The following is a 14,341-nucleotide window of genomic DNA, read 5'->3' as shown; positions in this document are numbered from 1 at the left end:
TGGGAACTGGCTGGTAGGGAAGCTTCCTGGGGAGAAGGGGACCTGGGGAGGCAGCTGGCCCCACCCACTGGGCCCTGGAGGGCCCCAGAGTGATGAGAAAACACATTTTCGGGCCTCCTGGCCCTACTGCGTACTTGTTCGTGGCCAAATCTGACACTCTTGACACACACCACCCCACTTCTGACCGTCCCCGGGAAGGGCTTAGGAAGGGTCCTACCTCCCACTCCCACCCCAGGCAGGCACGCTGATCTACAGCTACTCACTGCCCACGGCTTGCCGTTGACGATGGTGCCAAGGCCTCGAAGCTCGAAACAGCGACCCGGGACCAGCAGCACCTACAGGACCTAGAGGCTGTTAGCAACCCTCGGGCCAAGCCCAGACCTCCCGAATCAGAACCTGCAGCTTCACAAGCTCCCCAGGTGGCTCGCGTGCACGCTGATGTTTGAGCAGCTCCAGGAGCTTGTTCTCTCTCGTGTCTGCAAATCTTGTGAGGAGTCACCGGCTGGTATTTCATTGTACAGACTATTTATTCAATGCCTCTTTGTGGACGGTTACTTGGTTTCCTGTTTTTTGGCTATTCTGAACAACTCTGCGAGGAACATCCTTAAATGCACGTTACTGCAAGTGTCTGGTGCTGTGGGTACATTCTTGGAAGTGAACTTACAAGCCAAAAGATAATTAAAACAAGAAACACTGGTATAGCCTTTGAGCCCTGGAAGGTACTGTTCTAAGCACTTTGTGTGTATGAACTCATTTAATCTTCATAAGCTCTCTACAGGCTTCCCAGGCGGTGCTAGTGGTAAAGAGCCCACCTGCCAAAGCAGGAGGTAAGACACACGGGTTTGATCCCTGGGTTGGGAAGATCCCCTGGAGTGGGGCATGGCAACCCACTCCAGTTTTCTTGCCTGGAGAATCCCATGGATAGAGGAGCCTGGTGGACTATAGTCCATGGGGTCGTACAGAGTCAGACACGACTGAAGCGTCTTAGCATACACAGCTGTCTATGAGAAAAGAACTCTTCTCATCCTCATTTCACAGGAAGTTTAAGGCACTTGCTAAGGTCGCACAGATAACAGATGATGGAGCTGGGATCTGAATCCTGATGGTCTGGTGAAGGCACCTAGGATATGCCACTCCAAAATATGCCACTTTGGTATAAGGATTATTTTGAGCCGAAGGCAACTGAGAATCAACAGATGTAAGGGAAGCTCTTTGCTCTCCCCTATGTGCCTAAAAGCAGGGAGTCGGTTCCCTTTTGTGAAGGTGGCACAGATTGGCCTCCACCTCCTGTTCCGTGATGAGGACAGCAACTCTTGGCACTGGAGACAGAGAGTCACCGAGATGAGTCTGCATAAACAGACCTTGTTAAATAATCCTTGTCTGCCACTAATTTCCCCAGTTATCTCCTAGTCACTTTCCCATAGTTTATTGGCTCTAGAAACCCAAATTCCCGTTCCTTTTTTCTAGTCACTTCTCAACTTAATCACCTTTTGTTAAAACGGTGTAAGGTCCTGAGTCTAACTTCTTTGGCTTTTCACTTCTGTGAAAGCCCTGTGTATGTAAAAAAATATTAACATCAATGACATTGTATGCCTGGGAATTCCCTGGAGGTCCAGTGGTTAGGGCTCTGTGCTTCCATGCAGGGTGCATGGGTTCGATCCCTGGTCAGGGAACTAAGATCCTGCATGCTGCAGGGTGCCGCCAAATAAATAAACCACCAACAAAAAAACATTGTATTCCTTTTCTCCTGAAAATTTGTCTTTTGTCAGTGCAATTTGCAGGCACTGTTCAATGAACCTAAGAGGGCAGAGGAGAAGTTTTTTCCTCCACTTCCCTGGCTTCAGAATCTTTGTGTCCCCTTACCGTATGTTTAAGTGCACGTTTTAAATACCCTCCTTGCTTTTCCCAAGAGTCCAATAGGAAATGGTATTGGAAGAATACGCGGGTCTTTATTTTTATGCCCCTTGTATATGCAGGTGGGGCTAAAGTCCTCTTTGAGCCCTGCCTTTAGGGATCCACTTCCTTATACTAGATACTGTCACACAGGCTTCTTTCCTTTTTGGCCATGCTTGCAAGGAAACTCAAGACTAGGTTTTGTCCTCGATTACAGGAGCTCTTTGTCCTCTGGGTTCTGGTGAAGTCCCTTTCTACTGATCCCCCACCCTCCCCACTTCACTATCTGGCCTTTATCCTTTTACCCTGGTTTTAATGCCTGTATCACATAGAGGGTGTCTTTTATTATAGTCGTCCCTATTTCATTTTGAAAATAGGTAGATACAAATAAATATTGAAGAAGTGAATAGAAGAACTCACTTAAACGCGCTCTTTGGACGCTTACTGCTTTGTAAGAACTTCTCCAGGTTGGCAACGATGGTGCTAGTGTTCAAAGCATCCTGTTATTGTGCTTGCCAGCTTAATTACCTGCCCCAGGGCTTCTGGAGAAAAACAGTAATTTGTAATTTACCAGCAGTGGGTTTCACACACCCCGCACCCCTGTGTTCTCATTCTGAAAAAGGAACCAGCAACTGTAAAGAACAGAAACCTCCTGGGAATTCACTAGTGGAGCAGTAGTTAGGACTCCTGAGCTTCCACTGCTGGGGGCCTGGATTCTATCCCTAATTGGGGAACTAAGATCATGCAAAATGCAGGGTGGAGCCAAAAAAAAAAGCCCCTTCTTATGCTCTGAGGTTGAAAATAGTGTTTACAGTTTTGTTGTTTAGTTAGTAAGTCACGTCCGATTTTTTGGCAACCCCATGGACTGTAGCCCACCAGGCTCCTCTGTCCATGGGATTTCCAAGGCAAGAATACTAAATTAGGTTGCCATTTTCTTCTCCAGGGATCTTCCCGACTAAGAGATGGAGCCTGCATCTCCTGCATGGACAAGTGGGTTATTTACCATCTGAGCCACCAGGGAAGCCCAGTGCCACCATCTAAAAGCAATGGTCCATTCAAACAACCATCTGAAGCTGCTGGTCTCCAAAAACCAGTGACAGTTTCTCTTTCAGGGAAATAGGAGTGATTTTTATTTTTGCTAATATGCATTTTCTGATTTCTTTAAAAAACAAGTTTTCATCAGTAGTATCATAGAAACAAAGATACTTTTTCCAATTTTTTGGTATGGAAAATTTCAAGTATATACAAAGTATATAGACATAGCATAATGGAACCCCATGTACATAGCGATCGCACGCTGGGTTCCAAGAAAACTGCAATAACCATATGAAGCCATTGTTCAACTCATCATTTCCCAAAACTTATTTGATCACAGAACCTTATTTTATTCCATAGAAAGCACTTTGGGAATATAGTGATATATACAAACCAATTGATAATGATTATATTCCAAAATAAAATTATTAGAATTTAATTTTAACAAGAGGCATTCCATGCAATAGGAGTCATTACTTAATCGAGTTATTAATTTCTTAAATTTCTGGGAAGTATACCAAATTATTAAGATTTATATTATTATTAATTATACCTACTGTTGGTTCTCTTAAGGGCACCAGCTTAATCTGATACACTTAGGAAGGTTGGAAAATTGAAACAGTATTAGCTTCAACACACTTTTGCCTTCTCTCTTTCTCCCCCCTGCCACCCCCCCACACACAAATTATAGCTTTAATCTTACATGGTTTAAATATTTTTCCATCAAAACCTTGGAACTGATTAGCTCATTCATTTTATAGAAAACTTACACCACATAGCCTAAATGGCAAAATTAGCCCTCATATTGTCATTCCCATCAGCCAAGTGAGACTTAATTTCTATTAAAAAGAGATTTGCATTTGTTATTTGGCTATGCTGCTGCTGCTGCTGCTGCTAAGTCGCGTCAGTCGTGTCCGACTCTGTGCGACTCCATAGAAGGCAGCCCACCAGGCTCCCCCGTCCCTGGGATTCTCCAGGCAAGAACACTGGAGTGGGTTGCCATTTCCTTCTCCAATGCATGAAAGTGAAAAGTGAAAGTGAAGTCGCTCAGTCGTATCCGACCCTCAGCGACCCCATGGACTGCAGCGCACCGGGCTCTTCCGTCCATGGGATTTTCCAGGCAAGAGTACTGGAGTGGGGTGCCATGGCCTTCTCCCCATTTGGCTATACCTGAATACAAAATATAAAGTTTTAAAAATAAAATAAAAAGAGATGAGCTTTCAAAAAATCTTTCAGCTGCACTACATGGCATTCAGGGATCCCCAGTCAGGGATCAAACTCGTACCGCCTGCAATGGCAGCGCAGTCTTAACCACTGGACCACCAGGGAAGTCCTGAGACTGGCTTTTAAAACGTGTTTGTAAGAATGATAATATGCATTCCTGGGACATGTTTATTTCTGAGTTGCAACTCCAAGACTAACAGATAAGGCAGAGCCTCCCCATGAAATGAAGGCTGGAGTGAAATAAGACACCTTCACTTTCAATAGCCCTTACTGACCTCTTTGCTTTACCCAAAGGGACTTTTCCTCAGGGAAGACAAGTCTGAGATTGAAGAGATGTGGGTGGTCATGTGGAATGTCGTCACTCTGACGGCCTCATTTTCCAAGATGTTGGAAGTGAGGACCTCCCAGTGCAGGCGCACTTTGCTTCCACCACCATGACCATTTCTGTGCAGGACCCTGTGGCACACACAAAACCCACAGGGGATCCTGGAGCCCAGATGCCGTGTTTCTAGCTGTCCCTTTGCCCTACGTACAGGATTTTCCAGTCCAGAGCAGCATATCACAATAATAATCAGGCTGGGTTGGACTGAGGCATGGATTTCTTCTGCAAAATGGGAGGAAGGCAATTTGAAAGGGTAGGTGGGAAGGGACTGGCCTAACACCGACACTCACAGCTGCATCTCAGGGCAGATCGGTTTGGGGAAAGAGTACGCAAACAAATTCCTTGAAATTCCAGAGCCCAGGAACCCCTTGGAAAATCTTCCAGGAGAATGCATACCCCAGTCACAAGTATTATATTATTAATTCACAATCGCATCTCAAAATTTCTCAAGAGGAGGAGCCATTGTTCTCACTTTTCTTAACCCAACATTATGACTTGTTAAAAAAAGAGCAGCATCTCTGAGTTTTTTTTAAGGTAATTTATTATTAAATGAAGAAGTCATAAAGCAAAATGGAGGGGAACAGATGTCAAACATAAATTTAAAATATCGTTTTCATCAAATACTATTCCTAAGGTTAGAAACAGGAAATGTATCAAATGAAGAGGTACTTAATCTTTTTCAAATGCCTGTGATTTCAAAAGAAAACCTTTCTCTGAATATATAGATCATTATTACACAAAAGATTAAATTTAAGAGTCCGAGAAAAGAGACTTTTTAACTCATAAGTAAACGATATTTCCCAGACACCCTTTGGAATGTTTGTTTTTAATCAGTGGGTTTTAAAAATCATCACTTCCACCTTGAGAACTAATATGAATCCACCACTGATCGATGACATTCAATTTACATCTTCACCTGCTTCCTTTTTTGCAACTTTCAGCAAAGCAGATTTGGAGAAAAAGAAAGGATTCGAGAAAATTGCAGTTGGGTCCCTGGTGGATGACAAAATCAAAATCTGCTTTTCCATTCACACGACACATCCACAGGCACTCACTTCTACTTACTTTACTGACGTATTTCATATCAAAAAACCTCACATGTGCATCTCAACAAAGGGCCGCGTTCAAAGATGACGTTCCCTCCCACTGGTCTTTCCAGTCGTGCTGCCCACGACATTATCCTGAGCTCGTCATGTGTCTCCATTGGGCCAGAGCAATTGGAATTTTCTTTCTCATTGTTGTTTTAGTTGCTAACTCATGTCAGATTCTTTTGCAACTATACCCTGTCAGGCTCCTTTGTCAGTGGGATTTCCCAGGCAAGAATACTGGAGTGGGTTGCCATTTCCTTCTCCAAGGGATCTTCCTGAGCCAGGTTGAACCTGCATCTCCTACACTGGCAGGCAGATTCTTTACCACTGAGCCACCAAGAAAGCCACGGGAATTCTCTTACCATAGTTTAAAAATTACATTTATCACTTGTCTTACATGACAAGCTTATGAAGTCAGAGAGAAAAAGCCATTTTTATTCATAAATGCCGTGTCACTCTTCCAAAAGCAGGAGGCATTTGCTGCTCTGCATGATGACAGGAGACTCTGGGGTTCTGGGGTGCCCCCTGAGGGACCCCTGCTGAGCTTCATGGTGGCAAACTTGGGGCCATGGAGCCGACTGCACGCTCCACGGAAGGGATGCTTCTAGTCAGGCGCACAATTGGACATACTGCTGTTAAATTTGAGAAAGACAGCAGACCATTTAGCCCGCTAGGCCTCTGATGACTTCAAATGACAGTGATTATCGTCACACCTGCTCTCCTTTGAACAGAAGTCCCGCTGTGGCTCCAGGGTACCCACCGAGCCCTCAATTCCGCTTTCAGGACAGATGGAAGCCATCAGCACAAACCCGGAGATACAGCGGGAGTGCAGGCTTCCAGGACTGCAAGCACCTGACATCGCCTGGATGCAAAGGAAATACCCACGCTTTTGTTCTCTCCAATACCAGAAGAGCAAAAGCCATCTGCCACCGTCTTTACTCAAAATCCACGGGGATTGGCAGCAGGAAAAAGTCAGGACCAGGTGAGGCAGGGCGGGGTTGGGTGTGAAGCAGGGCAGGCAAGAGGCTGAAGGCCAGAGGCAGCCTGGCCTCCGTGCCCTCCTGGTCTGGCCCAGCCTGTGTCCCTACTTCTGTGGGGCCCCATCAGCTAAATTCACAGTTTCTTCCATTCACACTCAATGCCATGACTGTCACATTAAAAGGAACACTTGAACATGTACAGTCACCACGGCACCCGGGCTTTGGAGTTTGACTTGTGACATCACTCCCGATGTTCAGTTCACCTTTATTTCACTTGGGTTGGGGGTGGGGTGGGGGGCAGATTTCCTTGCTTTTTAGCTTAGAGCTCAGGCACCAGCAAAATTCCTCTGCAATGCCGACCCAAGGTCGCTGGAAAGGACACGCACCCTGATGAACCAGATCATTAGAAACATCTATCTCCCAGTGGGAATCAAGCCTTAGGTATAGCTGTTGGCTCCCACTGTGAGTAAAGTCCCCCTCGTGGACTCCCCCAAAAGTGTTTTCCCTAAGCATTCTCTCAAAATGCTGTTTCTCTCCAAAGGTGCCTCTGCTATGTTTTGCCTGGTGAAAAAATTAGGAAAGTATTTGGAAACCCCAAAACTCATATCAGGAAGAGTTAAACAAGCTTGTGAAGACATCATTGTTGTTTAGTTGCTAAGTCGTGTCCGACTCTTTTGTGACCCCATGGACTGCAGCCCATCAGTCCTCTGTCCATGGGATTTCCCAGGCAAGAATACTGGAGTAGGTTGCCATTTCCTTCTCCAGGGGTCTTCCTGACCCAGGGATAGAACCTGAGTCTTCTACATTGGCAGGTGGATTCTTTACACACTGAGCCACCAAGGAAGCCCCAGTGAAGACATTGTCAGATGCCAAAGGTTCAAGGCACTTTGCTTGGAACCAAGCTTGGAACCCACAGTGGAAGGAACTGGAACCAACCTGTTACCCCCAAACTCAGCCACCAGTTGACCTGACCCCACTGTAGAGGCAAGAATAGGGTGAACCTTTTCTTTCCTTCTTTCTTTCTTTTTTGAAAGGCATCTTATATTGTGATTTGGGTTTTTTTTCCCATATCACAAAAAAAGATTTAGAGAATTCCAAAGAGTTATAGTTAACAGGAAATACAAATAGAAATTAAAAAAAAAAAAAAACAGAATGGAACTCAACTCTCCACAGATTGAACCCATATGGGTGTCACAGCTCACTGAATTAGCACCACTTCTGTAGTAGTGAAGACACCCGGGGCTGAAATTTCTTCAAACTCACTTTTTCCATCTCAGGGAGATTTTCCCATGCTCTTCCTTAAACAGACTGACCAATGGGGGAAGCGCTCCCCCTCCTCCCTATTTCAAAGTGTGGGGCATTTTCCTTTCGCTCTAAGCCATTCTTTGATTTTCTCATCAAATTGAGACTTCGGGGAAGCTATGTAGCAGCAAATTAGGAAATATACTCCCTTTAAACACAGTTGGAAAAAAAAACTGTAAAAACCGAATTCGCTGGATAATTAGAAGCTACTGTGACATTTTCTTTTCTTCCCCAGGCTGGGCTTAGAGGTATCTCTGGGTTAGACTGTTCTGGGGCTAGAAGGACATGCGAGGGTTGCCTGGCCCAACCAGACCGGCCTGGGGAAGGGGGCCGGCCCCCCCGGAGCCCGCTCCAGTCAGTTCTCCTCCAACAGGTAATCACCGCCCGCGAACTCTGTGGCTTCAAGCTCCACGCTGGACAGGAACCTCCTCAGTGTCTTGCGGCAGTTGTAATCCAGGGTGGTGGTGTAGACAGTCTTGGGGTACTTGGGGTAGACGATGGTGGTGCTAAGGAAGCGGGTGGGTTTGTGGCGGGGCTCGAAGCGCACCTCCGCCTTGTAGTTGCGCCACGTGCTGCTGGGAATGCAGGTGATGGTCTGGCTGCAGGAGGCCACTGCCAGGCCCAGGGGCAGCTGGATGTCGTCAATGAAGTGCCTCTCTGAGTCGTACTTGACTGAGGACGTGTACCTGGGCGGGAGACACAAGGCCGCGTGAAGCCGCTCCTCGGAGCTGGGGGCACAGGGGTCCCTACTGTGACCTCAGACCTTGAGATGCGGTGACTCTGGGGAGAAGCCGCATGGAGTTTATGATGTGCTTACCCTGTGGTCCTTTCTGTTCTAAGCACTTTACTTCCAGGATCTAATTAATTCACCTTCCCAACAATGTTGGGAGAAGGAATTGGGGGTGCAGATGTTAAGGTCACAGTGAGAGGGAGCGTGCAGCTGGGGCCTCCATGCAGGATTCCCAAGTTCACCTGCATTTCTGCTCCCCACTGAATGGAGCTGGCTCCCACTGACTTAAATTTTCAGACTTTGGCCAAATTACTTCCAAGCCTCAGTTTCCTCTTTTATATATATATATGCTTATATATAAATAATATATAAATTTATATATTATTGGGTCTTAGTTGCAGTTGCACTGGATCTTAAATGCAGCTTGTGAGATCTTAGTTCCCTGACCAGGGGTCAAACCTACACTCCTTGCATTGGAAGCATGGAGTCTTAACACCAGGAAAATCCCTCCTTTTTGAAAAAGGTGCCCAGCATAAGCGGGTTTTGAAAAAGGTGCCCAGCATAAGCAGGGAGAGTGTTTAAACAGCAACTGCTATTGATGGGAATGATTGTATAACAAGGCAGATTCTCCTGTCCATGAGGGGTGAGTCGTTTCTCTGTCCCCTGAATGAACAATCATCTCTTTAATGAGAGGAGAAGGGAACCCAGACGTCCTGAATGCTGGTTCTGAAAGCTCTCTGATAACCAAATCCTGGTACTAGGGCCACCTCCGTTTTCAATTTGGAGACCCCTCAGGCTCAGGGAACCAGACGTGACCTTATCCATCAAAGCCAATTAATAGTCTTGATTTCCATAAAATAATTAACATCCACATTCCTCAGCAGCTACTTTATTATTATTTGTTAAGTACTTCTTGGGCAATTTGGGAGGCTTTTTTTGGAAGTAAAGCATGAATTCATTTGACTTCCTAATTATTGCATCTTCCCAGTTACTGAAACATGTACAAGCATCACACATAGGCACAGATAACAGCACTGCCCCTCGCCATCCCCTACCCACCGGTCGGGGAATAAGCATCAGCAGTCTTTTCAAATAAGTCTGACGGGAACATCTATTTCCTTGGGCAAGTAGGTTAAGGGGCTGGGGAAGCTCATGTCATGAAGGCATGTCCCCATTTGGTTCAAAATACAAGCTCTCCAGGAATAAAAGGCTGAACCGCTCACCTCCAAACTGCTGAGTCGCCTTTGTTCTGTGTCAAAGGGTTCTTTGTGTTCATGCAACGAAAATCCAGCTATAAAACCACTAGTTACCCAAAGTAAAATTCCTTTCTCTAAAAAGATGTGTCTTTTAACGGAGCCTTTCAAAGGCTCTCTGACCCCAGATGAGCCTGGGTAAGATAAATTCCCCGAGGAAGAACAGTACTTGCCCAGTGAAATCAGAACCTGAGAAACGGTGATAGCACCTTGATGCTGGGGTGGGGTGGGGGTAAGACGTGGAAAGCAGCTTCTAGAAAGTGGAATTCAATTCAGTTCAGTTGCTCAGTCGTGTCCGACTCTTTGCGACCCCATGAACCGCAGCACGCCAGGCCTCCCTGTCCATCACCAACTCCCAGAGTTCACCCAAACTCATGTCCATTGAGTTGGTGATGCCAGAAAGAGGAATTATTTTATTAAAAATGCTTAAACATCTGACGGCCACAATAAGTGAAGCATAAAAAGCAAGTTGCAGTATAACACAATCTCATTTTCATTTTAATAAGTGTATCTATATTCAAAAGGTTAGAATACAGAAAGAACACCCCAAAGAGAACCCACCAAACTATAAGAGTTTGGCGCACTTCTGTTTAAAAAAAAATATTTAAAAACAAAAAGTATTAATTACTGGAATCAAAAACAGAAGTGAAATGAAATCAGTGCCCACTGTATTTACCTTACTTCTGTTGGTGGTAAGGGGTCAAGCTCCACTCCTTCGCCAAAGGACAGGGGGCATAACCTTGGTGAGCAGCCGAAGCCCAGGGGGTTGGGGAGAGAAGCTGGATTCTGCAACGATGGAGAATGCAGTCAGACCACAGGCCCATCTGATGCTTTCCCCACAGAATTCCTGGTTCTAGCCTCCGGCTGACGGGCCCAGCTGTGATTTTGTGGCCCCCACCAGGAAATGATGCCAGAGAAGGACTGATTCACAGCAGTAGCACAGCATGGACAGCTGTGTTCAAATCTCGGGTCTACCATGAAGGTGCTGGATGCCCTCAACAGAGTCACAGCCTATGCCCCACGACCTTCTCTGCACACCCGGGGTGGGAGTTGGGGGTCCCCTTCCCCGATGAGGTTTCGTGGAAGGATGAATAGAGGAAGCAAATCTGAGCTCAGCATTGTGACTGCGACCAGTCCCCAGGCCTACCGCATCATTGCACAGAAAGAAAACCGCCACGAACTGGGGTTTTGCTAACCAGAACCTTCAATTACGTGCCCCCAGCCCTATCACTGTCTCAGCAACTCTTCAGAAAAGGCCAAAACCAACAACAAGAAACGCTACCAGGGATTCTTTTTTTTTTTTCACACTGAAGATTCAGTCCAACTTCCCTCACGTCCTCTGCCTCTGGGGCCGCCAGATCGACACCCAGCCAAGATGGAGGAATCTGCAAACTCACTGGAAAGGCAGACACCAGAAAGTTTTCTATGGCACCTTCCACTGTCCAGAAAACTCCAAGAACCAGAGCACGGCATCCCAGGGGTTCACCCTCTTCCAGGCTGGTCAAGGCATTGGGCTTTCTGATTCACCAAGCAGCCTGAGTCAGAGATAGGGCCATCCTCCACTGAGGTGCTCGCTTTTCTTCGCCTGATCTGACTTGAGTCAGGGCTTCTGTGTTAAGCCAGCCAAAGGGAGCAGCCCTCCTGGGGTAACTGGGAACTGTCATTTTCTTTGCCTGGTTTGAGAGAAGAACCTACATGTGGGCCAGGACATGGTGGTGGCAGCTCCACCCCTAGGGCTTCCAGGAAGCAGACATTTCTAGAAGGTTGACTTTAAGACTCAGGTTACCACGACAAGGTGTCAAATAGGGGGCATAAGGTGGACATACAAAAGCCAAAGGGGACCAGGTAGGTCAGGGAGAGGTGGGGGTCCCCAGGGTCCAGCCCTCAACTCAGGGTTGGGCGGAGGAGTTTAATAAGCCCTCAATGGGGCTTGAGAACTCAGGTCCGAGCGCCCGGGCGGGGCTGGGCACTGGCTGCAGCAGAGCTTCCAGAAACAGCCCCCAGCAGTTATGGGGGCCCTGCTCTGCCCACAGACACTCCTCAACCTAGGGGTGCCTTCCCAGCAGTCCTGGGGGCTGCAGGACGACACAGCCACCGAGAAAAGGCAGGCGACTCTCAACACTCACACTGCAGCCTTCTTCCAGGTGTCCACACAGACACTGGGTCCTTTTGCCCTGTCTCCTCCGCCTCCTCATTCCTGCCGCCAGCACTCTCTGAGCACACGCCGTGTGCCCCAGCGCAGGCTGGGAGTGGGGCGGGGCAGCAGGAGTCAGACTCCTGAACAAGGTACCCATCAGGGGGAAGGGAGGAAGTCACAGCCCCTGGCATGGCTCTGGGAGGCATCCAGGAAGACTTCCCAGAGGAGGTGACAAATTGGGTCCCGAAGGGCAGCCGGCAGGGGTTTGATGGACTGGGTGTTGGAGAGGTAGAAGGGGAGAAGCACGCCAGAGGGAGGGAGCAGCCTCGGGGGCACAGGTGTGTCCATCTGCTTGTGGTCAGGGGACGCGGAAGATGAGGCTATAAAGGGCCAGGCGGCCAGGGTTCTGAAGGCCAACATGGAGCCAGTGCTGCCTTCTAATGGAAACGAGAGAACACAGTGATGTTCATGGAGAGACAGGATCAAGAATTCCACACACCAAAGTGGGTGGGTCCCTAAGAAGCAGCAGCTGAACTGACTACAGTCAGTAGCAACTGACTGCTTCACTCAGGGAAGAGGGCTGCAAACAGCCATCCCCAAGGCAGAGGGGCGGGCTCAGAGCTCTGAGCTTGACTGTAGGCAGGATGTGGGTTCCTTGAACTCTAGGTAAAGGCAATAAACACTACCATCTGAGCGATTCCTAAGGTACTTGCATTTTCTCTTTAAAGTTTTAAAGTAAAGTAAAAGGACTCATCCTTGAAAGTTTCCACCCACCTAAAGGCTTCCCACCCATCATGCGCCAGATACAGGTTAGGTGATGGGCCAAGAGGGGCCACTGATCTCAAAAGGTCCCCTCCAAGGCTGCTAACAGTGCCCTAAAGCTGGCCCTCTTTGCTCAATGAATCAGGGAGTGGAGTAGATCCCTCTCCCCAAGACCTACCGGGAGTGGGGCAGGCCCGTCGGAACCACCGAGAGCGGGGGCAAAGCCCGGAGAAGCCTGGGGTTCCCTCTCGGTGTCCCAGGAACCCTCTGGCCCGGCCAGGTCAGGATGTGGTCAAGCCGCAGCCTGGCAGCCCCGGGGGCCGCCACCCCGAAGAGAGGAGGCGGCGGCCCGCCTCTCCCGGGGCTCCCGCGCCTCCCAGGCGATGACAATTTTCCAGCCACCGGCTCCAGCTGGCCAGGCTCTCGCCGCGCTCCCGCCCCGGGCTCCCGGCGCTGGCCACGCCGTCCCGACGGGCGGGCGGCGGCGCCCACAGCGCGCCCCGGGAGGGCCAGCAGACCGCCTCGGGGTCTGGCACGGGATGGGGGGATAGAGAGGATGCGGGGGAAGGGGCCGGAGCGGGGTCACTTACCGGGGCCGCGCGGGAGGCCGCTGCGTCTGGCTCCAGTGTCCCCGGGGCTGGCGTGCGCTCCCCGCCGCCGCCTCCGGCCGCTGCGAGAGCCCAGTGGCTGGGGCTGGGGCTGGGGGGCAGACCCGAGTCCGGACTGTCCAGGACGCCGTCGCCCTTCTTTTTCGTGTCCACGAGCTCGGGCACATCCTGCAGGCTCAGCCGGCCCACCATGGCGGTGCGCGCGGCGGGGCCGGGGCCGCTGCCCGCCGGCCGCCCTCCCTGCCAGCCGCCCGCGCGCAGTCCGGGTCCGCCGGCCGCCGCGCTCCCGGACCCGCCCCCCGCCCCGCCCCACCCCGCCTCGCCCGGGCCCGACCCGCCCGCGGTGGCTGAGCCGCCAGGCCGGGCGCCAGGGGCCGCTGCGCTCCTGCCGTGCGCCGCCCGCACTGCCCTCCGCCTGGCCGCTCAGCCCGCCGCGAGCGGCCGATCTCAGGCTCCGGGGGCGCCGGCCCGGGACCCCTGCCCCACCCGGCCGTCCGCCCCGCCGCAGGCGGACACAACACCCCGCTCGCACCGGGCCCACGGGCGCCTTGTCCCTTCGGCCTGGGCCAGCCGGGCCGACGGACGCTAGAATCTCGAGCCCTAGGCGTCGAGGGGAAGGCAGACTAGAGCCCCGGCTCGCAGAGGCCTGGGGAGCCGGCCGAACCCAGCGAGCAAACAACTGGAAATTATTAATAGTTAATGCACTTCGTATGGTTCCAGCCGCCTCTTGGCTCAGCCGGGCGGCCTCTCAGGCTATCTCTGGCTCTCATTTCTGCCCCGGGGGGAAAAGAGCGCCTACTCCGTTTATCCTCAAGGGGACTCGGGGTGGGCGGGGGAACGCATCACGCCCCGGCCTGGGTGCTCAGCGGAACAGGTCGTGGCCACAGCGGGCAGGGAAATTCAGCGTGGGTGCAGAGTGGCCCTCGAACCAGATGAGAGGCTCAATC

General features: G+C 50.0%; 1 protein-coding gene across 1 annotated transcript; it reads right to left on the bottom strand.

The window, feature by feature from the left end:
* Positions 1–6,010: 6,010 nt before the first annotated feature.
* On the bottom strand, positions 6,011–13,670 carry RFLNB (refilin B). The gene is made up of 3 exons (XM_070772807.1): positions 13,377–13,670; positions 10,564–10,673; positions 6,011–8,590 (listed from the first exon to the last, which is right to left on the bottom strand). The coding sequence occupies exons 1-3, from the start codon at positions 13,584–13,586 to the stop codon at positions 8,260–8,262; spliced, it is 651 nt and encodes a 216-aa protein (XP_070628908.1). The 5' UTR covers positions 13,587–13,670; the 3' UTR covers positions 6,011–8,259.
* Positions 13,671–14,341: the final 671 nt, after the last annotated feature.

This window comes from Bos indicus, chromosome 19, assembly GCF_029378745.1.
Source record: "Bos indicus isolate NIAB-ARS_2022 breed Sahiwal x Tharparkar chromosome 19, NIAB-ARS_B.indTharparkar_mat_pri_1.0, whole genome shotgun sequence".
NCBI lineage: Eukaryota > Metazoa > Chordata > Mammalia > Artiodactyla > Bovidae > Bos > Bos indicus.
Note: the sequence above shows the minus strand (reverse complement) of the source record. Positions and strands in the feature narration are given on the sequence as shown.